Genomic DNA, 24,615 nt, shown 5'->3' on the forward strand with positions numbered 1-24,615 from the left:
AGTGTCATTTTTTGGAGATTGTCTGTCCTCAATTACTCAAGTTTAGATGTTTTGCGTAGAGTCAATCCTGTGCAAAGTTGGCTTTAAACTCAGCCAATCAGGAACCTATTATCCTAGAGAAGCTAGCAGACAAAACCTGTAAAATGTACAAGGCATTCAGTTGCTATGGTTTTAACAGGTTAGCACTGGTGTGGCTGGGGACTTTCACTAAACAAACTACATTTTGAATTTGGCAGATGATACATAGCGTTGGGCCCCATACTGAGAGAGCTGTCTTTGCTATGATTAAAGGTGAAACAATGAGGTAATTGTTTGCTGAACGACATTCATCTATTCAGCAGTTATAGTCACGGCAGGCTAATTATGCAACTTTGAACATTTGGGTGTACTGGGCCTTTAAATCCTGGCATGGGAGTAACCATTCCCATGTATCTTAGATTAGAGGGAGAAGAGAATTTCCATGTAGGAGGAGTGCGCAGGGCAAGATATAGAAACATCCGGCAGTCTCCTTTGGACATTATTTTGAGAGGATGCCAAGATAAGAGCGATAGAGAAAAAAGCTAGAGAGAGGGAAGAGTTGAGGGCATAACAAAACAAATGAAACCAAAACTCTATTCATAATTAACTAAACCAAGTCAGCCAGGGACAATTTGTTTCTCCCAATTCCTAAAATGTTACCCTTTTGGAGATGCATGTTTTCTTTTCCAACAGCAGCAACATAACCTGTCTGTTTGTGTGCACTCACTTCTGCAGCACCTCCTCCTGGCCACAGACTTTGAGCAGGTAGCTGGAGAAGTCGACCTGGTTCAAGTCATCATGGACCCAGCAGAGAGTCTGACTGATCAGCAACTCCACTGGAGAACTCACTGAGGAGGGCGGAGAGGACGGAGAGATGGACGATGAAAAAGACAGTGATGGAGGCAGAGAGGGAGGGACAGAGGGTGACGGGGGGATATTGATGGAGAAAAGGGGAACCACATGAGACCAATGTGAGGGAGGGGCAGTCAAAACGGAAAAGCCAGAGGGAAGGGAGGGATCAGTGGTTGGTGAAAAGAGAGAATGAAGAGACGGAAGGAAAGGGAATGATGGGAGAGGGCAAAAAAGAGAAGACGTAATGAGATTGAGTTAAAATGCTTAAAACAACAAGATTATACATCAATACACACATTTTATTAGAGGGATCAGCGGTCAAGTGCCAATCATGTCATGCTACAATATCATACAATTTACAGTAGAAAAGATACGGATTTAAAATTGACATCCATTTGCTGCTGTGGGAACTGAACTCTGAACCTTACATTTATCGGAATTTCTCTCCAACCGCAAACCATCCTGCCATGTTTTGAATGTTTTGTGTCAAACCTGTTCTCGAATCAAAGGAATTAGAGCGGTGTGTGGTGGAACAATATTAAATGGGGGGGGATTTAGGGTCAGCTCTAGTTGTTTGTGTATGCTGCGATATCTGATGTGTCTGGCCAAGGGAAGACTGGGTCACCTGATACACGGCAGATTATTCTGTTTAGCTACTGTTTAGCTACTTCTAAAAGAGGTTTTAGTACACCCTTAACGTTGCCAATACACAAACACACGGGCAGACAGATACAAAGACAGATAAAGACACTTAGTACACAGAAACATCTCAGCTTTGACCTAAGCACACAAGCAGGTTACTTAACAGACGCTCACATAGACACACAGGTAGAGAGACCACCCTGGCTACAACAATAACAGATCTCCACCCTTCGGAGGAATTAACGGTTAGACCAGTAGTTTAAGCTTTACGGACCTGTATGCCTGTGTGGCAGCGGTGGTGGTCGCCCGGGTTATACATGTGTTGCAGTATTTTGTAACAAAAGCAATTAGACAGGCTATGCCCTCATTTTGTTAGCGCTCTGAGGTGGTAAGGGAATTCCCAGCAAGGCATTTTTGAAGGCACCACTTTAAAAAGGGGAGAGAATTCCTCCATCGCATGCTGTTAACCATTTCACACATGGTTGGGAAATGGTGTTGGCTGTGTCACATATGGACACATGCAAAAATATTGACGACACACACACACACACACACACACACACACACACACACACACACACACACACACACACACACACACACACACACACGACTAGGGAGTAGCCAATCAGTGTTGTGTAGGATTCACAATGTGAGGGTTGGCGAGATGGCAGAATAAAGCCAAAAGTCACTCAGCACTTGTTAAATCCACTGGACCAACGTATTTCAGATGTAAAAGAGGAATGATCTAATTCCTACATGACTCAGAGCAAACACAGATTTCGACATCAGTAACAAGTCCAACTGTCAGACACAGAGAGACAAAAGAAGACACGAATGCAAAACAATAATTAAAAGCAAAAGAACAATCTTACAATATATAGAAAATGTTAAGCGTTTAAGGCTGAAATGCATGATTAGTGCATACTGCAACGGCTTTAGTGACTCCATCATGCTAAGAACTTATCTCATTTATTGCTTATCTTTTTAATGCTGAACTCTCCCTCGCAGCTGAAATCTCCTGCATGTCACGCTACATAAAGTACACCAACAAATCAGCTTGTTGTCCTTGACAAATAACTTAAGAACTTCTTGGTGGATTGGCAGCTGCAGCTTTTAACTCTTACTTTAATTTACACTCAGTTGCAATCAGTGAAGTGCTTGTCCTCACGTCTGAAACGAGTAACATGATGGTGTTCCCTCCTCACCTACAGCCTCAAAGCCTCAGACATTAACCTGAGCTAACTCCCAGCATTTCTTCTCTCTGTCATAAATTCTACAATACATCACGTTTTCTTAATCTGTCTCAATCTAATTTTAATCACCTTTACAACTTCTTTCTTCATAAACCTTATCCTTTAATGTCTGTTTGTCTTTATAAAGCCAGGTCTTTCCCCTTTTCTCTGTTCCCCACCCCGACTCCTTCCCTCTGTATTTCTCTCTCCCTTTCTCCTTTTCTCTCTCTCTCTCTCTCTCTCTTTTTGTGCATTTCTATCTTTTTCCCTCTCTCATTTCTTCCATCTCACCTCCTCAGTCAAAGTATGTTAGGAATCCCCAGAATCCCAGTAGTTCTTAGCCAAGCCCTGGTAGAATTGATTGTCTTTCATTCTGCCTGCTCTCTAGAAATCGGCTAAAGGCAAGGATTCAACAATAGAATGACACGAGCAGTAACAACATATGTTTCATCCTAATCTACTTTTTGGACTGTTGGGCAATGTACTTCAACTATTTATTAGGCCAATCTTGTAAAGCTACATCATTCTTTACCTTAGGCCAACAGAGACTTAGGACAACAGAGCAAGACGGAAAGGAAGAGGAGAGAAAGAGGGATGAGGAGATGCTGCAAGGAAACAAGGATGGTGGAAAATGTTGTATATATACATACAATAAACTTAGACTTACATCAACACACAAACAAACACACTGTACACTTAGTGACCAAGTTCACTACTGTCTAAGTGGGTCCCTGAAGTGAACTTCAGGGACCCACTTAGACAGTGGTGAACTTGGTCACACTGTTAGAATAATATGCCTAACAAAAACGCCCCACTGGACTGGCAAACAGCCTCCAGTGTGCTTGGCTTTTATATCGCAAAAGACATGTCAATCAACGTGGTTGTAGTTTTGTGTGAGTATAACGAGGGGTTAGCCAATAACAGCTCCCAAAACACAGGAAAGGAAACCAAAGAGCTTGGTTGAACCTTGAAAAAAAAAAAATACAGTCTCCACTCTCTTTTGTCCAACATGGCTACTCCATGGTGAGGGGACAAACCTTTATTTGTGCGGAAAAAGGAACGTAGTGTACTTCCCACGACAGAAAAAAATGAAAAGAAACAGAAAAAAAATTAGGTGGGGAGGGGGTAAAGAGTTTGGCAGCTGTGAATGTCGTTTCCTCCTTCAGAGCTCTCATATCTGCAATCTGAGCTGCTCACTCTTAAACGGCAAAGGGGTACAAGGTTCCTTTTTTGGCTGACTTCAATGCGATTGTGTACCATCTGTTAGAGGATTTTCTGCATTTCTTAACACTGGGCTATTCTTGCGATTAAATGTAATGACCATTAAAACAGTAGCTAATTATATCTCTAAAATACAAAGGATAAGGGCTGCTAAAATGGCTTCATTTTCATGATCCAAACCCTTTTAGAAATTTGCAGATTTCAGCAAAGGAAATCTCCTGACGTCAGGATTTGTGCTCAGTATGTTCTAGTGTCACAACAGTTGGTAGCACTAGGTGTAAAATCTGTTGTATGCTCTTTTTTTTCTTTTTTAAAATCCTGTTAAGAACTGGTTCCAAGTTGGTACATATAATTGACATTTTTGTCACTGGATGCTTACCGTCACAGGTGAAAGTTACAGGCTGCTGAGATTCTGAGAATTCAATGGAGACCTTGACAGAGCAGCTATTGTCACCTCCGCTGTCTCTCTGGGTAATGACAGGGCTCAGGACGTAGCCCGGGTTGGTTGACACGTCGCTATGAGGGAATTTGGAGCGCAGACTGGTAGAAAAAAACAATCACAACAGACAAGAGTCAACACTTTTTTCAGTATTTTGGCCTATTTAGCCAGTGAAAACATCAGGGGCAGCCAGAGCAAGCCTGACATACAGATCAGATTGCTTGGATGAGAATATTGGATCCATCATGTGCAGTCTAACAAGAAAACTGGATGGAGGGAAGAAAGAGAGGAGGAAAAGCAAATCTGAATAAAAAAATAAATAAAATAAAAAAAATAAAATGGTATTCATATGTACACTGATAAGGTTATATAAAATCAATTGAAATTCACCATTTCTACTGAAAATAGCCTTGATGCACAATAAGGCATCACTCTGCCTCTGATGTTGTCTCTGTGATACTCTTGGCTCGGGTAGTTGGGAGGGTAAAAGATGATGAAAACACAATGGAATTATTTTTACATTTTCTTCATTTACACTCTTATGGGAGGTTAAGTTACTCATAATTGCAAACTATGTAGAGCGAGTGTGAACCAACAAGCGGGTTTTATCGAAATGGAAGTGAATTCCCTGAGCGCAGCTTCATCATCACTCCACCCAAACTAACTACTGGAGTAAGAGATTCTGTACAGGCTCAGGAAACAAACGGAGTAGCAAAACATGCAATTACGTGTATATATGCAGAAAAATATGTAAGTTTGCCTTACACTCACATACAAACAAGGAAAACAAAATGCTATCTTTATCCATGCTAGCGTCATGGCTCTAGGGATGTCAATGTTGGTCTCAGTCCACTACTTTGGTTTCGACTGAAATATCTCAACAACTACGCCTGACTTTGCCATGACCATCTTATACAGGCATTCATGGTGCCCAGGTGGTGAATCCTAAAATGACTTTGGTGATCCATTTTGGTGACTTTTCCTCAAGCACCACTAGCAGGTCTAAGCAGGTCCAACATCTACTGGATATATTGGCACACATTTTGGTACACACATTCAGGATTTTCAGATGATGAATCTAGCATTGGCAATAATGTTCTATTTTTATTGAACATTTAGCTAACAGCTAGTACAACTGTTAAATGTTAAACCTAAAAAATGCATGACGAACGAAAAACAAATGCAGCTGTAACACTTCTTGCCTGCAGGTGGCACAAGTGTTAGAATATTCTTGAAACATCTCCGCAGCTGATGGTAAAGGTTTGCTTTGGCTTGTTTGTATTACTTTAAACCAATCACAGCTGTCCTTGCAAAATAGATAGCAGAACAGAGAGACATCCGACGTATTTGGCGCAGGCACTGTACATCAGCTGAGTCAGACTAGAATATTAGTTCCCTTGTCTGTAGGGGGCAACATCACCATCCAAAGGTCTAAACTGTCTCGGTTATTAGTTTCTTTTTCTATATAGGTGGCACAAGTTGGAAGGTGTAGAACTGCAGTGTGCTCAATGTGAGTTTGTGCATCGATAAAATGTCATTATTAACGTCAAAAAAGTTGCAACACACTCAAATGAGCAAAAAAGGTCAAGAATAGTCAAAGGAAGGCTTTATTTTCACGCCAACAGGAAGACTCTTACGTTGCTACGTCTTCACGGAAGGCGACAACCTCCAGGTTTTGAGCGTCCTGTTCTTCCAGGGCTGCATTCTTCACCAAACCTTTTCCATTTCCCTTGTCCTACAGGAGCAAAAAAGTCAGACACACACACAGAGTGTCAGGGAACTAGAAAAATACATATGAGTAAGACGCTTACATCCGTCAAACAGAAGCAGACCAGATGGAGACAGGCAGGACACAAAGACAATGAGTGGCTGTGTGTCATTTATGGGCTGCCCAACACATATTAGGTCATATCAGTTTAACAGATCTGGTTGTAGATAACAAGGAGTAGCTCGATTAAAAACACCTCAGAGCTATGAATACTACCAAGGGAATAAATACGTCAGCAAGGGCAAAGGCTTGACACAAAGAAACACACACAGAGGTCTCTTGAATTGTGAAAAAAAACATTAGTTTAACATTTAATTAGGTTCAGGTTTTTAAGCGTAAATTTTGATTAAAACTCTGGCACACACAATAACAATGATACACTCCAGAGGCAGAGCTGGCTTTTTCCTATATTGGAAAAAGTCTGTCTTACCAAAACATTTTCATCATTTTAATCACTCACAGACAGACAGACAGACAGAGACATTCCTGGAGGCTGCCCTGTTGCTGGGAACTTGCAGTTACACTCTTTTTTTTTTTTATTGCCAGCAGCTAAGGAATGCGCTTCCTGCGGCACAGGAAATGAGAAGTGAAAGAGCCCCGCCCCTTCCTGCACCAGGCTCTGGACCACATGCAAAAGTGCTCTGTCATGGTCATTGGGAATCTGTGACTCTGACATCACTCAGGGAAGAAAAGGGAGAGGGTAAAGGAAATGTTTGGAATGTCACAATAATAGTTTATTTCTCCCCTCAAAGACTTCTGGGACATTTTGAACCAAACGTTTTTTGAAGAGCTCAGGGGGATGTACAGCTTACTTTTCACGTGCAATGACAATCAAACGGAACAACGAGACAAAACTTCCTAAAAGTTTTTTTTTTTTTGTCACAATGTGTTAAGTGTCAGGTCAACCTAGCTTCTAGAAAGTAATTCCCTTTCACCAAAACAACAAACAAAACACCTGCTTCAGTTTAACAGTTGCTCTTGCAATTCATTTTGAGGGTTTTATACAGTCTCACTGGTGCTCATGCAATGCATTAAAGGCCCAGTACAATTTGTAGATATTTTTCTGTCCTCAATTTGTTTTTGGAATCACACCTCAGCCAGTTAAGATATCATTTCATGTTACTACCACCAGACCCTATCCTAAAAAGTGAATCACTTAAAATGTGTAGTGTTAGGATTAGGGTTAGCAGTAAAGATCATATGGATTCGTATTAGAGACACAAAACTAGGGCTGTAACTAACAACAATATTGACGATGACGATTATTTTATTGATTAACCGGTTAATTATTTGGTGTATTAAATGTCAGAAAATAGTGAAAGAGGACAATCGCAGTTTTCCCAGACCCCAAGGTGACTTTTGTTTCAACTGACAATTGAACAACAATTAAAAATTAAAAATATAAAAAAAAAAAAAAGAAAAGAAAGAAAAGCAGCAACTCCTTACATTGGAGAAGCTAGAACCAAAGAATGTTTGGCATTTCTGCCTAAAAAAAATGATTCAAACAATTAATCGCTTACTAAAATAGTTGTGAATTAATATTCTGTTGATCGATTCATTGTTTCAGGTCAACACAAAATACAGTCAAACAATCCGGCCCCTCAGTAACTAATCAACCCTGGGGTGGTGGCCAAGTGTTTAAGACACATACAATATAACTATTATGACCTCGGTTTGACTCCCTTGTTTCCTGTCAACTAAAGGCAAAATGCCAACAACAACAAAAACGGCAACCTTATTACCAAGATCTCAACATCCAGTAGGTTAATCTGAGATATCATTTGGCACATAATTGTGCAGCCCCAGGAGTTTTGTTCAAAGTGCTGAGCTGACCTGACATAACATGAGGAGATAGAAATCTCTAAGTCAGCATGTGGAGCTTAGAAAGGAGGCCAAGTCTGACATCAAACCACCTGCATCTCCCAGCAAGAAAGAGAAGAGACTGGGCTCCTGCCTGCAAAACCTCTGTCTCAAATGTTAAATTTTTTTTGCAGACTAGCCTCCAAAATGCTGTTCGTGGTTCAATATGATTATTTGCACATATCACTCTATATTTGAAGATTAACAAAAACAAAACAGAGAAATCAATAAACAGAGTGAGGCGACAGAGACGGGGAGAGACAGAAAATAAAACAGCGGGGTAGAGATACAAAAAAAGAACAGAGGGGTCAAAGAGGGAGAGAGACGATAGAGAGACTAAGAGAAAACATTAGAACATTAGCGGTGTTTATGTTTAGAGTGAGGATTGCTTCAGCAAAAACAATCATGGGCAGATAATCCAATGAGGTTGTGTTAGCTGATGGTCACGTCACAACACACACACACACACACACACACACACACACACACACACCAGGGTGTACAGTGGGACAGGCCCGTTTTTGTTTCACTCTATCGATTTTGTTGGAGTCGGACGGAGAGCTCCTGGTGTCTGAAGTCATGGGAAAGGAAAGGCTTCCTATGATCCAGACTTGACTAATCCTTCATCCTTTCTCTGCTTTCACGGATGTGTCATGTGACACATAGATGTATTATGTGTCACTGTACTGACTGTAATACTGGGAACACACTGTACAACATAAAGGAAGATTATAACCATAATGATGGCCGGCCATGCTGGGTGAACTGTGGTATGTGACCAGTAGTTTGAGCTTGTTAATGACACAAATCTAAACAGAGATGACTATAATCCACAAAGGTCAGTTGTAAGAATGTGTAGCGCTGAGTCTTTTCAGTCTTCCAAGTTTCTCATGATGGATTCCTTAATGGATTTTTCCAAACTATTAGACAACTTATTTTTCCAAACTCTGATATAACCATCCTGACAAATGTCTATATTCAGGTCTGGAAAAGAAGTGTTTTGTCCTGAGTGTCTCCTACATCACTTACTTGGCCACATTCCGCTCCAGAGTGAGACATAATCAATTATGAAACATGCGATTCATGCTTCTACAAAATGACACAGACGTAAAACTATTCATGCTATTTTTCTTGGGTACCTTAACCTCGTGGTTGACTGAAGAGGACTGTTAAGGCCCGTCCACACCGGTAACGATAACTATAACCATAACTAGAACTAGAACGATGTGAGCGTCCACACAGCTGAACAATAACGTTCTGTAAACACTGGCGTCAGACAAGCACACAATGCACGCTCCAGCTGATAATAATACATAATATGCGCCCAAGTAGCAGTGCTGGCGTGTTCCTTTAAACATATTGAATTATGATGTTTTGGCATTTTTTTCTTAAATGGATACACAACATTTTAGAAATCTGCTCTTCAGCTGTAGTTTGTGTTGGAGACAGGGACTGAAGGTGTCAGTATGCTTCAAAACTTGCTGTTCGAAACAGGTATAAACACTTTAGCCTTCAGACGTGGTCGGAGGACTTGGCGTACCCTGTGGAATTTTTTTAGCACTAGTAGCACCATGTTTCGTTTGTACTGGTGCCCGCACATTCCTGCTCATGTACGCACACACAATCATCATTCACACACCGAAATTACGCTTTTTATTATCAGAATTTGATCCATTTGGTAAGCTTGGGTTATCAAGGTTTTCACTATCTGAATCAAGGCTTACATGCTTCTACTCTACATTTCTTAAAAGGCCTTTCGTGCTTTCTGCTGATCAAGGTCAGACATAAAAAAATTTAAAAAAAAAAAAAAATAAAAAAATAAAAAAACAGAAGAAAGGTTTTTGCAAAAAACTGTTGTGTTGCCTCTCACGCTTAACAGACACATGAGCTTGAACATGGTTAGCTTGAGGAACTTTGTGGTGTCTCCCATGGGACAAAGACACACAGGAAGCCTGACTGAGTACAGTAGCAGAACTAAAAGGCTCAACCAACTACAGCCATGCCAGGTGGCTGCTGGTAATTCCAAGCCCAACATCAGTGTTGAGTTACACTACACATCTAGACATTAGATACCTCCTTACCTCTCTGTGCTAGCCTAATGAAAATTACCCCAGACTGTCCACAGGAAACCTACACTTGAATATTCATTAGCGACTACAGCCTACAAGTTCTTAAAATCGAGAACTGTGTACAGCAACACGTGATGGTTAGTTAACTGTAAGCTCAAACGTCCAATTTCTGAGAAGTTTTTTTTACAGTAACAGTAGCCTAAGTCAGTAGCTTGACCCAATGTTTTCGTCTACATTCAGACATTTATCTGACACTCATCCTGCAAATGACCTGCAAGTCTCAACACAGTACAAGCAAAATGTACTACAGTTGCTCCGGGCTTCTTTTTTTTACAATACAACTTTGTGTGGGAAATGCTGTAATGCTGATTCAGCACTTACTGAAGAGATGAAGACTGATTTTAATGGGTTGTGAATACCCATAACTGTCAGCTAAAAGGTTTTTGGCTGCATGGGTGAACGTTTTCTAAGCACTTCCGTTTGAATACAGCTTCATCGAGGAGAATTAATGCCTGTGAGAAGCTGCTGCTCGTAAAACACAAATAAACTTCTTCTTTCGATCAGGAAATGACTGATGGCTACAAAAAACAAGTCCTGTGATAAACTGAACAGCCCTTGCTGAAAAATAAATATGGTCAAGAGACAGACTGACAAATTTGAAAAAGCTCTAAAACCTTGCCAAATTTAACTTTTTAACACTTTTCAGCTAGGTTTTTTTATGTGCATTATTACCTGCGCCCTCACTCCATCTTCCACAATGTGTCTGTGTGAGACATAGAGCTGCTCGCCCAGTGAGTAACACAGTTACCTGGAATCCCTGCACTACAACCTTTTCTAACCCTGCAATCTGTCTGGTGGAACAAAATTCTCATACTAGTGTTTAAGGTGTAATTAGATGATAATAAAAGAAAAAGCGGCAGTCTGGAGTGGAATGGTATGGTATGTAGGTGTAAGAGATGTAAAAGAGCTGCTGGAGGTCTTTATTTCTGCGGGGAAAGGAGCGATTCGGTTGGCAAGCATGCACAGTGCATGCTGGCACACTTTCACGTTTCACACGTATACACTGTGACGTTGACTCACAGCACACGTTCAGATAAAAGTGGCTAATTCAGACAAAAATTAGCCCGCAGGACATTTTAAAGGAACAGTGCAAGAACATACAGGCATAGACATGCTCATGTAATCTGCAATGAAAGGGCAAGCAAGCAAAATACTTCAGAGTGCGTTTTAACACTACTACTCAAAATGTAATCTAGTTGACTGGTTTAGGGCATCTGGCTCATTACATAATCATAATCTCCATTAACCACGGTCATAATGTGCAAACCCTTAGTATTATATTTCTGAAAAACTGGTACTTTTAAATGAAATAGATGAATAGCTAGTTGGTCAAACAAACGTGCACTACATTTTCCGTCACCTTCCATATTTTTGCATATCTGAATTCAGTCGACAATCACATCTAACTAAAATCCTTACCATTTTTTCCGCTGGATTTAAAGGGCTACTGCACGAACCAAAAAACAAGTAACACTGAATCAAGTGGAACTACACTTCTTGAAACAATTAAGTATTACGAACCTAGACATGGCAACTTGTGGTAAATGACGCATTAACATCCAGTGTTGCTTTACAAACAGTAAGAGCCAGGTCTGAACAGGCGTTGGTGCTGTGAGGCGGGACGGCTGAACTCCAGATAGAGCTATCTGTTTGACTGCTGATTATCGCCAACCTACAGCTTGATATCCAAAGGCCAAAGCAAGGGATAAGTAGCCAGGCACCACAGCCAGTCAGTGAGTGGAAGGAGGAAGACTGATGCCAGTAAAGTGATAGAGGTGAAGGAATGAACTGAGAGACTGTGAAGACTGATAGAGAAAAAAAGAAAGGAGCAAAACTTAAAGAAAGTAAGAGAAAGGGGGAATAACAGACAAAGAGACACCAAGACTAAACAAAGAGAAACAGAATGACACATACAGTAGAGGTGACTCCACAGTAGACAGCCCAGTTCTGACTTCAGAGTCTCACAGTTCAAGCTTATTTGTTCCATTTTACACACCTCTGCCCATACTACCACATCTTACACTACAATCTTGCCAACCACAACAAGACTTGGCTCAACTTCGAGTTGACTTACTGACATCCAAACACTAATCTTGGAAAAAATAATAATAAAAAAAAAAAAAAAAAAAAACATCTCTGGGAGTAAAACAGGGCGAACAAATTACATCATGCCTAGGGCAATGCTGGTTGAATTTGTCCACTTTTACATCTACTTTTCTGTGTCGTAGGAATTAAACTCATGTTTGTGGGTAGATAAAAGAAAATTGGTTCCTTTTAATTAGGGCTGTTACGGTTTTTAATTGTTTTATATGTCCTGTAAGGATTATCTATTGTATTTATTGTATGCACCCAGTGGAGTAGCACTCCTAATTTCGCTGTATTGTAAAGTACAATGACAATAAAGGCATTCAACTTCAACTTATTCAATAAATGAATGAATGAATGAATAAATAAATAAATAAATAAATAGTCTATATGAAATATCCACATGGTAAAGCCAATTTTGTATACTCCTGTCTGAATAAATACTTGACAAATGAAACAGAGTATTTTCTAATTTTTTCAGTTTCAATTTAGTGCCAAATGAACATAACGTGCAAGGAACAGAACGTAAAGCGTCGTCCAAATGACGTAAATATTGCCGTGACATAGTTCTGCCGCTGGTTTTTCGACATTGCGATAGATACGATATAGAAAATATACAATAGAAATGTTTACATCTTTAATATATTTTATATTATATATTTTCCTACAGGCAATTCCTCAAAGGCTTCAATTAGGCCACATGCTAAGCCAAGTTTGGCTATGGATGGTAAGTCTGACGCCATTACCATGTGACATTGTGCAACTCGTAACAAGATTGTATCCAAAATCAATTCCTCCACATTTGACAAGGTTACAGCCAGCAACCGAGCAGCGTTTGCATCCTCAACTAGACTCAAATGAAAACATGTTTTGTTTTATTTCCAGTTATGCTAGTGGAGATGTAATGTAAACATAGTTTACACTTATTTTATATTGCAAACCCCAATATGACTCAAACCAGTATTTCAGAATGCGTTAAGAGGCTATGGAGAAACAAAGGGTGTCTGATGTCTGGATCTGTTCTGTAACTCAACACCAGTGAATGAGCCTGCACTGCAGACTGCATTTGTTGTAACAGCAGGTATTTGTATCTGGTGTAAAACAGAGGTGGGGGTTTACGGTCGTTGCTAACACTAATTGATGGGAAGTTGGTGCAATAAAGTAATTGCTCTACGATCTACTATTATAATAATGACGTATAATAACAGTTTAACAAGACTTGGCTTTCTTAACAGCACCGTTTTTAAAGCAAGTTCCTGTCAACCTGTCAGATTCACATTATCCTAACATCCATGATTGCTTTTTGTATGCCCTTTGGGTTGGATTTTCTTACTCGGCTCATGAATGCAATACTCTTTGGGAACTCACTAGATCTTATATTTCTGGAGTCTCCAACAGGATGATGTATTAATGTACCACGGAGTCATCAATAGACTTTTTAAAATCATTCTACATTTTTAACAATAATACCAATGATAAACTCTGATAACAATAAAACAAGATACATTTTAACACACAAGGTTTAACTAGCTCAAACTAGTTACAAATCTATTTAATTCCATAGTGAAATGAATTGAAACCAAAGGCTGTCTGAAATGGTAGGAAAACAACTCAACAATCTACAACACAACTGCATGTTTTGAAAAATGTTTTTTGCAGCAATGTAAATGCATATGTAAGCAGAAACCATGCAAAACATTGGTTTCGTCTTTTAAGGGAAGTAAGACAAAAACTATTTTCAGGAGACTGTTATATCTTAAGTCTTTCTTGAAAAGCAAGGCCAAACCTAGACAACACTCTGCCCTCAACCGAGCTCTGTCATTATTGCAATCTGACTTGCTCAATACGTGTGGTCCATGCAAGTAACTAAGAGAAAGCACCTTTTTTAAACAGACTTGTTAAGGCGGGCTAGTAGCTCCTGCTGGTATTGCAGTGTCTGTGGTTGGAAGTCTAGTTTTTCTTCCATGTTCCTGTTCGTATGCGCCTCTAGCTCTAGCGCCTCTAACTGTTCTTACAGCCTCACTGTCTTCTGATTGTTCTCTTTTGCTGTGTGGTTGGAGCTGTAGTTGCTGTATTGAGCTACTGGTAATGCAAACTGAACATTTCAAACTATTGCTTCATGAAAAAAAAAGTGCCCACACAAACTACTGGAACTCTTATTGTGAAGCAATACTGTCTTATTTGCCCTCATCACAGGATGTATCAGAGTTGCTCAAAGTACGGCATGTCACAGCTATCCAAACTTAATGGAAATACAGCTTCTCTCTCCCCTGAGTCCAAATGAGAGAAGAGTTGGCACAGCAACGTATGGGGCAATTTCTTAGGTCATTCTGGTGCTGCTGTGGGGCATAGGGGAGCTGTACAGGCTTGTTCCCGATTATAACTACATGGGAGCCGACTGGCAGGCAAGCAGATGGAACAAGGGGAGCGAGTTACCACACATACCACCTCAGCCTCACATACACAAAGATTGCAGATAATGGATGCAGATTACAAAGTGAGAGTGTAGAGAGACTTATGTGAAGAACACCAAGCTAAAAAGGCTCAAGTTACACAACACGATGGTCTGACCAACAAACACAGGCTTGAACCTAGACATAACATATAGGCTAGTGTAAACAAACACAGTACTGTTTCATCCTTTCAAGGGAAGAGACATTCCTCAACCCTGGAAGACACAGCTTTGTGTACAGGATCAACCTGACAAGTTGCGTTTGATGAGTAGCAAAGTATATGTCTGTAGAGTGAGTTCCACACATGGACTTGAAAGACCTACTGGAAGAGTACATTGAAACTGCCCTCGGCTGATCACGTTTATGACCTGTTTCACAAAGTTTCTTTACACTTTTTGACTGTACTACTGTACCATAATCTTTCCAAACACCGAGTTCACATAGTGCCAAATTTCCTGGTTTTCCGCAACCATGGGGCATGTTGGAAATAAGGACCTTGCACATTGCTGTAAGGTTAATTATCACCTTGGCATGAGAACCATACCACAGAGACCAACTGTTTGGTCGTGACACAGAGAAACACAATGAGCCGGAAGCAGGCATCTTGTCCAATAGAATAGCTCCAGACCTTAAAAGTACTCCATGAGATTTTGACCACTAGTGATAATGTAAAGCAATCTCTTAATGAGAGGGTCCCAGTATTGTTTGTATGTTGTACTATGCCAGCATGTGTATTAGGAGGGATATGCATGCCTCAAGTACAGGGGTGACTATACACATTTCTACCAACTGCAGAGGGCGGTAATTAGGGATGGGTACCGAATTCAATACTTTTTAGTCACCGACCGAATTGCCTCTAAAGTATTGAGTATTAAAAAATGCCTCGTCATTCAATACCCAATTTCAATACCTAAGGAGTAAATCTCATCAGCGTCAGTGAGCCAATAAGCATCCAGCATGCTTCTACCAAGATCGAATAATGTTTGTGATTGGCTGTTTAAAGTTACATGTCGCAGAGGCAGGCAGGGAAAACTACGTTACGCACAGAGACGGGGCTCACATGGTAGGAGCTGAAAAATAAATAAAAAGATTTGTGCCGTAACGTGTAATGTTGTAATTTCTTTTTGTTTTATGAAATTGGTATCAAAAAAAAAGTATTGTATAGTCCCTGGTACCTGCCAACAGGTACTTTTTTTTTTAGTATCACCTCCGTCGAGGTTCCAAGCGAGCTGAGGCGATACCAAAAGGTGACGTGAAAACCTGCAGACTACTGATTGGTCAGAGAGAATCGTCACTAATCACTGCGTCATCATTGCTAGTGACAGACGGGGGTGTCCTGAACAAACCCGCCATTTTTAAATAGTTCAGCCAGCGGTGTTTTATTTTTTATTTTTTTTGCTGCCTCCAGCTTCTTTTGAAACAAAATTTGTCTTCTGGCTGTGGCAACAGCCACATGCTGAGAAAGACAACACACCTTCGACATTCTGTGTGTGTGTGTGTGTGTGTGTGTGTGTGTGTGTGTGTGTGTGTGTGTGTGTGTGGCGTTAGGTCGCTATGACGACCAGCCACGCTCGCCAGACTAAATCTGCAATGGAAAAAGGAGGACGGGGCACCGCGGGCGAAGCAGTGGGTAAGCGCCATATGATGCTCGTCTTGTCTCAACTCAGACCTGCCAGCCAAATGACAGATGGTTGTTTAGTTTTGGTGTTGAGGAGGGGGGGGGGGTTAGAGGCAAAATATTCTATGCCACTTGCCCACAGCACTGTCCCAAATGAATGGTCTAAATATTCATCACAAGAAATTAGATCACTCATGTCTTGCATGGCAAAATTAATCACAAAATGTGGTTGAGAGGAAATTGTGGGGTGAAACAGTGGGTAGCTAACCACAGTGAAACATTTAATTACAGGGATCAGAAGTAAAGTGGATGTTTTGCTTGTGCTAGTGAATGGATGAGGAGTATACACACACTACATGCAGTTGTAAGCAAGACTTTGATGGGCGTTTTGTGCGAACAAGAAGGTCCACCAGCATCTGTTCTGACTAAACTTTATTCCCACTCGCTCATGTTGTAAGACTTGTGGTTTTATATAGTAATTTATTCTGCAATGCAGTGATGCTGTCAATAGTGTGCAAAAACCGAATGTTGTAACTAGCAGGTAACGTGTTAAAATCTCTGGTCTGGATAAGAAAACATGGTTGGGGATGACAAACGACTGGTAGTGGCTAAGTGGCAAGGTAGTCAGCCCACTGGTTCAGCAGCTAAAAAGACTGCAACTGAACAGTGCAGCCTCAAGGTGTGAATATGTGAATGTGAAACAGAACACTTGAAGCTAATCTCAAATCATCAGAACTTTGTGAGTGTGGTTTGTGGGTGTGGTTTGTTCGGATTTAATTTACAGTGGTCTGACAACATCAGCAAACAACCCCACAACTAAATCTTGATGTGGTGCAAGTATGTGACATTGTCTTTTTTTTCCAGAGCACCGGCAAGACAGTAGACAGACATTCCTGATGTAAATTTACAAAAGCATTGGCAGAAAATTGTGCTAATAATATTCCTGCCATGACATGCAAAAATGTGTACTGTGAAAAGGCCTATAGAAGTCTCTGCAGACTTTCCCTGAAATGTAAAAGGTAAGAAAAGAGTTCCATTTTTTTTAAACATTTACATTTTACTGCGATCCTACCTGATTGTTTGGTTTGTGCTGTGAGGAGGTCCCTGGGATGTTGAGCGAGTGACTCCTAGTGACAGCCGCTCCTGTTGATGCTCTCCTCCCTCGAACTGACAGCGATGCTTTCACCTCCAGCGGGGGGCTGCTGCTACTACTGTTCCCTTCAGTCTCAAGAACTGCATCCCAAGGATCCCCTGCGACTCCTGGTACCGTCTGTGCAGTGTCTCCTGATGCCAGGGATGCTTCCTCGTTTTCAGCTTTACGCTTTGTGAGTGGGTCCAGATCGAGCCAGTCAAAGCGGCTGATGCTAGAAGATTCCATCGCTGCTGGCTGCTGGGGTGGTGGGTTGGGCGCCAGAGAAGCTGTGCCCGCTTGAGAGGAATCTAGGTCAGTGCTGGCCGATTTGCCATTCTTCAAGTATTCTGAGGTGCTGGCAATCTTGTCAAACAGTTTGGCCATCTCTGGGTCCACTGCTGGCTGTGTGAAGACCATGGCAGCAGCAGGCTGGATGGGAGTGAAGGCCATGAAGGATGTTGGCTGTGCCGTCAGGGCCATGAAGGGCGACATGGTTGGAGTGAAGCCATTCTGAAATGTGCCTGGTTTGGGAAATGGAGCAGAGGGGAACATTGGGGAAGGCTGATGGGTGGAAGTGGACACACTAGAGTTAGATGGTGTGGACAGAACAGGTGTCCACTGGCCACTCTGGAAAGGAGAGGAGCTACATGGATGGCCTCCAGGGTAGGAGGCACTGAAGTTAAACCCCAGTAGCGATGAGGGACGGGGCGCTTTGCTGTTAACCCCAAAGTTTTCATCCAGCAGGAGCTTTTCAAGTTCCTCATTGGTCAGCTTGTCCACGTCGATATCCCTGAACTTGTCCTGCTCTGCCTGCTTCTTGGTCTCTGGGAAGACAATGAGGTCTCTTTCAGGTCTACTAGTACAGGGTAAAGGTAGAGGAGCAGTAGTGGTAGATCTAGATGGTTGCGGTTTTGAGGAGGATGAGGATGCTGCAGAGGAAGATGAGGATGTTGAAGCTGAAAGAGTGTGCCTCTTATCCCTTCGCAATTTTGCAAAAGCTTCTTCCTCCATGCGGAGGGCTTCCTCTTTACCCACAACCCCCTTTGGCTGGGGGACATCCACCTTGAACCCATTACCACTCGATATCTGGGCCATTCTGTCAACTGGAAGGTGCCATGAGTATGACGGCTTCTAAGTCAGTGTGGCTCAAAGGGTTGCGTAGCAAATCTTTAAACACCTTAAAAAGGGGGGAAAAAAACATTTCGATAATTGACATCATGAGGGGGTCAAAGCAGTCGGTATATCATTTAGAAACATTTTGAGGTTATACTAGCAAATCATACCACAAATATATTATTTATAATTCCCAGTCACACAAACATTTTTATTGACTGGATGTGGACAGAATCTAGCCTATGTCAAAAGAAGTTGCTGTTACCAGGCTTTCGATTGCTTATTGACTTGCTGCCAATTTTGTCAAACACATAGCCAATAATTACTTGCGCTTGTTTTGGAGTCAAGGGCATCAATTATTGACATAACAAGCACAGGTTACATTTTCAGCATGTTCATGACATGTAAATTGATCAGCTCCCTCACAACAAGCTCTCCTCTATCTCCTCTCCCCCCACCCATCCAGAACGACACAGCGTCCACTGTGAATTCCTTTAGGTTCCTGGGATCAACCATTTCACAGGACCTAAAATGGTGTCCCCACATTGACTCTGTCCAGAAAGAGGCCCAGCAAAGATTACACTTCCTGCGACAGCTAAGGAAGTTTAATCTGCCTAAGGAGCTGCTGACCACTTTCTACTCAGCCATCACTGAGTCTGTCATCTGCACCTCCATCTCTGTCTGGTTTGGCTCAGCCACCAAACGGGACAGGGCCAGACTGCAACGGACAATTAGGGCTGCAGAGAGGACCATTGGACCTGACCTTCCCTCCATCCAGGACCTGTACCGGTCCAGGGTCAGGAAAAGGGCAGCAAAAATCTCTGCAGACCGCTCACATCCATGTCACAAACTGTTCCCCCTCTTTCCCTCTGGTAGGCGATATAGGCCACTGTTTGCCAAAACCAGCCGACACAGAGACAGTTTTTTCCCCAAGCAGTCACTCTGTTGAACACTCAGAAATAGCCCCCACCTTTACACTGAACAAAGTCAATCAACACTGTTCTCCATGTATAGTTCAATCTTACAGTTACAATATTGTTATTAATATATTACCATTGCACTGAACTGCCTTGCACTATATTTATATTTCAATCTTAAATCTCAGACCATACTGAGATTGCACTATTCCTTCCCTCGCTTCAATTGTTATTGTATATTTTTATAAATTCTATTGTATTGTTATACTGCATACTTAACAGTATTTTTTTTTATATTTCTTACTGTCCTTTCTGTTTTTATTCTATATATGTTAAGTGAGTGTTGTACTTTGAGAGCAAAGATAACACCAGAGTCAAATTTGTTTGTTTATGCAAACCTGGCCAATAAAGCTGATTCTGATTCTGACATTGCTACGTGCACAATGCAATTGTTTAACCAAGGAGCCGGGCTGACCACATGCCGAAAAAAGACTAAATCAAACGATTGTGCAAATGATATATAACAAGGAGTTGACATATGACTCACACCACTTATTGGCATGCAGTTAACTCACAAAGCTGTGTGCTGTGTAACAGCCACTAAACAATAATTGTTTTATTATCAATTAATCTGCCAACTATTTTCTCCCATGCCAAGGTGATGTCATCAAACTGCTTGGTTTTTCCGACTAACCCACAAAAACCCAAAGTTGATGCCAAACGAGGGCATCTTCCATTCTTGATAATTTTCACAATTTTTGGTTAGCCCACAACAGGAAGGTGCCAAGGGTACCACATGTCTATAAGATGAGAAAAACAGTGTCTTGTGGTCCTAAAATGACACAGCGCCTTCTCAAAGCGACCATTCATCGACCGATCACAGCCTCAGGGTTGAGTGAGTTCCTTCCCTCCCCAGGCGTCACCGGCCTCTCCTGAGCTTCCCCTCCCATTGTGGTGGAGAGGGCTGGCTGTGCTGGGGCTCAGGCTAGCCTAGCACTATTGTGCAGCTGAGGAATTTGGCATGCTAAGCAGCCCAAAGGGTCTCTCTCTCTCTCTTCCTCTGGCTTTCTCTCACTCTGTTAGCATTATGTTAGTACCATGGCCCAAGATTGTATTATCAGCTGTGCTAACACCAGCAGGCAGTGACAATGTGGCTGCATTCATTAAGCATTTGACTAGGAGAGCTTAGTGCCAACTTTGCCAAGAACACAGCTTTGGGACACTAAATGCATAAAAGAAAAGATCATCATCTTTTGGCGCCTGCTGTCACTGACGACTTAATTCTGTGCAAAAATGTCACATGCTCTGACCAAAGCAGTTCATCCGAATATTATTGATTTTGCACACAGTTAGAAGGCGTGCTCTGACAGACTGGCGCTTAGTAGTTTAAGTCACGGTTCCATAACCAAAAGGTCAGAGACCCTTACTGTTACTGCCAAGTGTCCAGTTAACACAATGAGCCAGGCAATAAACAGCAGAGTTCCTAAGTAAGTATGTAAACACTGGGTCAATCTGAGAAACTAAATAATGTGATTCTTGATTTTTTGTTTTGTTTGCACTGTAGATCATTGCAGATTGGACCGCTCAATCCAATATAGTTCCAATTCAAGAAAGGCTGAGAAAACGACAAGGGGGCGATGATGTTTCAGATTCAGATTCAACGGGACTCAAGCCACACTAAGATAACCAAAACCACGGCTAAACACAGAAGATCCTGAATCAAGATAGCCATATGCTTAAAGTCCATATATGGCAACAGGAGACATACAAAGGAGGAATGTCCCACTTATGGAGAAAAGCCAACTGCAGCCAAGACAAATACTCTGTTGCACTGCACCATGGCAAAGGATGGCAGAGTCCAGGTCCTGTAAGAGCGTAATTCAACATGACATTACTACTTTTAAAGTATTCAGGAGACAACAGATACCCAATCCATGAGCCTCCAATGAAAATCCTTGAGTGAAAAGATTTAAGGATGCTGAGGTCAGAATAACAAATTGGACTGGAGGGTCTGAAGAGTTTCCAGATAATGTGCTTGATGGTTTGACAAATCATGGTTTTGTTAACCCCTTAACAAACAGTTTGGTTTAATTTGCCCTTTAGGTAGATTTAAGGTTGTAAAGTCATCTTATTTCGCACTGTCTGACAGAATCACATATACATTCTTTATCAGCTTGTTCCAGATTTTCAATTAAGCTAAATTATGTTTAAATATATTCAAACCATTCCATTTATGGCAGAATCATTCCATCAAATGTAAAATATATATATCGCCAAAATTCAGACATATTGGATATATTCTGAAACTTGGGGGGTTTACATTACAATTAGAGATTAAAGAATAGGTTCCAAAATGTTCAAGTCTCGTTTAAAACAACAGTTAGGTGTCCATTTATACATTGCAACAGGTTTTGTTGTAGTAGTAATTTCTCCTGTTCATATTAACTCTGAAGAGAGTCGTTCTTTAAGCAATTTCATAGTGATGGGGGACAAAATCCACAGTCCTTGTTTTGTGCAAAAATACAATCCAAAGTACAGGCCAACTTGATGCAAAGTCAAATCGAGTGGATATCTTGCAAAGTTTGTCATTTTAGTATACAAACCCCTGTTTGTGTTACTCTCAAGAGACTGCCCGAGGAAACACAAAGGGGGGATTTTGTAGTAAAAAGACTAAGTTTGAAAGATATCCACAGCGCGGTGGAGATAGCATTGGCAATACGAGACTATACTTACTCAGACTGCTTCAGATACACTGGAATACATTTTGGCACAGAATGAAGACTGTGCATTTTCTCCCCATCTATTCTATTTAAAGCACATTAGGACGGGATATTTTAATGACAGGAGGAATGATTACAGCAAGCAAAACAGGTTTTATATGGGCACCTGACTATTGTTTAAGACCAAATTTGTTGACTTATCAAGACCTAATGGGACTAAGTAAGAGTTTTTCCTTCCAGTGGCTGTGCAAAAGTGCCGATGTTAGCAATACACTGTACAGCCGATCAAAGTACAGTACAACATCTTTAAAAAGGAAAATAAGTAACCAGGTCAAGTTTATAGATTTCTAAGATATGTTGTCTTGGTTGTTGGGAAAGTTAACAATACAGTAAAACTTATTTTTTTCCTGTACAGGAATGTCTATTGCTAAGGCTCGCCTGTGCAGAACATTAAGTCTACAAAAAGAAACAAAAACTGACAGGACCACCGGGGGAGTGAAATCCCAAATGTTGTTCACTTGGCCAGCAGGCTAATGCTGACAACAATTGTGTCCTATTCTTATATTCACACGTCCATCTAAAGTAACACCTACTGTAAGACCTTTAATTGAACACGGAATTGCACATTTGGTGACTGTCATAAGCAGAGTAACATGCGATCACTACACACAAGCAGGTCATATTCAGTTTGAATTCCTGCTGTGTGTGTGAGTTTTCCTCTCTAGTTAGTTGTCATCTAAAAGAAGACTTGTACGTTTGTTATTCAGACTATATAATGTTAATCCCTGCATTTTAATTAGATAGAAATCTAAAATGTTCCCTCGAATGACTTTGGGGTTAAACACTGTTTCATCTGACACCAAGTGTTCATGGTTAGCACTGGGGGTACTGTAAAATCACTTATTGGAAGATATTCAACATAAATTTAACCGAAGGAAATGTGATATGTCGTTTTAGCCTGTTAGAAGCTAACGCTGCAGAATACATGAGCAGTAACGTTAGGCTTTAAAACACAACGTTAAAGGTTTACTAACTAATAAAACTCGGTCAGCGAGCTAACCTGTCGGCTGATGCTCACCTGACACAAAATGATGCGTTGTGAACTGTCAATAAATCGCATGAACGTTTGTTTTTCTCACATTGTAGCGTTACACATCTTAAAATAGGACCTAGCTGGTTGCTAATATCAGATAGGACTGACTTTCAACAGATAATAAGAAAGTCAACAAGCAAACTAACGTCAACCCGGCTACTAGCCCGATCAAATACTACTTCTTGATACTTTTGATAGCGGTTGGAACTTTAACTTTTGACTTTGTTGATGCTAAGTTAGCCGCTAAACCTAACAAAACGGTACTCAAAAATAGACAAACATATCGTTCACAGAAACGTAAACCGAATTTAGCAACACAAAGATAACTTACATGACTACTCCGTACTTTGAGGGGCACTGATTTATTAATTTAAAAGTACCCAGGCAACTGCTTCGGTCCTGCCCACAACAAGGAAGAAATGCAGGTTTTATCAAACGGGGAACGGCTGGATACAACGGAGTTGCAACTACCGGTTTCAGGCAACTACAAGCTAAAACTTTAGCACGCAGACATCTACTGTAAAAAGGTAAATGTCTCACCTTTTAGCGGTGTGGTGTTTGGAGCCATTTTTCCTGCAGCTGCATTTTTTTTCCATCCACTTGCACCGAAGAGACGTCAGTTCCTGTTGAGGTGGTTACACGGAGTTTTGGTTAGACACGGTTGGCTAGCGGTTCTGCTGGCTGGGTCGCTTCACTGAAGATTAAATGGTAAAACATCGCCACCGTGTGGACTAAAGTGCTTAGTGTAGAATTAAACAATGTTTATGTAGAATGTAATAATAATAATAATAATAATAATAATAATAATAATAATAATAATAATAATAATATAACAGTTTATTTGTAGAGCACTTTTCATTGAAAAAAATCAATCCCAAAGTGCTACAGGAGATTAAAAAAAGGGTAAAAACAGAAGCAAAGCAAAGAAATAAAGATATATAATAACACACAAAAAAGATTGTACACAAGAGTTCAGGATAAGTTCAGCATATTTTATGCAACACTACAACACCACCAGTGATGGAAGAAGTACTCAGAAGTAGCAATACCACAATGCAGAAGTCTGTAGCATCACTAATGTTGCAGCTGCTGAAGGTGGAGCTAATTTAAACTACTTTGTATACTATTGGGTAGCTTCCTATAATAATACTTCATTAATTATTAGTCGATTTTTATTTTGTATTATTAATTTGAATCTGTAAAGTTACTAAAGCTTTAAAATAAATGTAGTGGAGTAAAAAGTGCTATATTGGCTTCCATAAAATGAAAATACTAAAGTACCTCAAAATTATACAAAAGCACAGTACTTGAGTTACTGTA

General features: G+C 40.8%; 1 protein-coding gene across 3 annotated transcripts in view; it reads right to left on the reverse strand.

Annotated features, from left to right (window-relative positions):
• pik3c2a (phosphatidylinositol-4-phosphate 3-kinase, catalytic subunit type 2 alpha) overlaps window positions 1–23,941 on the reverse strand; it is a 45,446-nt gene extending 21,505 nt beyond the window's left edge. The window contains exons 1-5 of one of the 3 annotated variants that reach the window (XM_078256583.1): window positions 23,836–23,941; window positions 17,393–18,629; window positions 6,045–6,142; window positions 4,348–4,508; window positions 746–866 (exon numbers count right to left, since the gene is read on the reverse strand). In XM_078256583.1, the coding sequence (XP_078112709.1) occupies window positions 746–866; window positions 4,348–4,508; window positions 6,045–6,142; window positions 17,393–18,547 (1,535 nt within the window). In that variant the 5' untranslated portion in view covers window positions 18,548–18,629; window positions 23,836–23,941. Of the gene's footprint in view, window positions 1–745; window positions 867–4,347; window positions 4,509–6,044; window positions 6,143–11,583; window positions 11,670–17,392; window positions 18,630–23,626; window positions 23,732–23,835 lie in introns of those variants that run through there. The other 2 variants (XM_078256584.1, XM_078256585.1) reach the window with 2 other exon arrangements.
• Between the last annotated feature and the right edge of the window lie 674 nt (window positions 23,942–24,615).

Source organism: Sander vitreus, chromosome 8, assembly GCF_031162955.1.
Source record: "Sander vitreus isolate 19-12246 chromosome 8, sanVit1, whole genome shotgun sequence".
NCBI classification, from domain to species: Eukaryota; Metazoa; Chordata; class Actinopteri; order Perciformes; family Percidae; genus Sander; species Sander vitreus.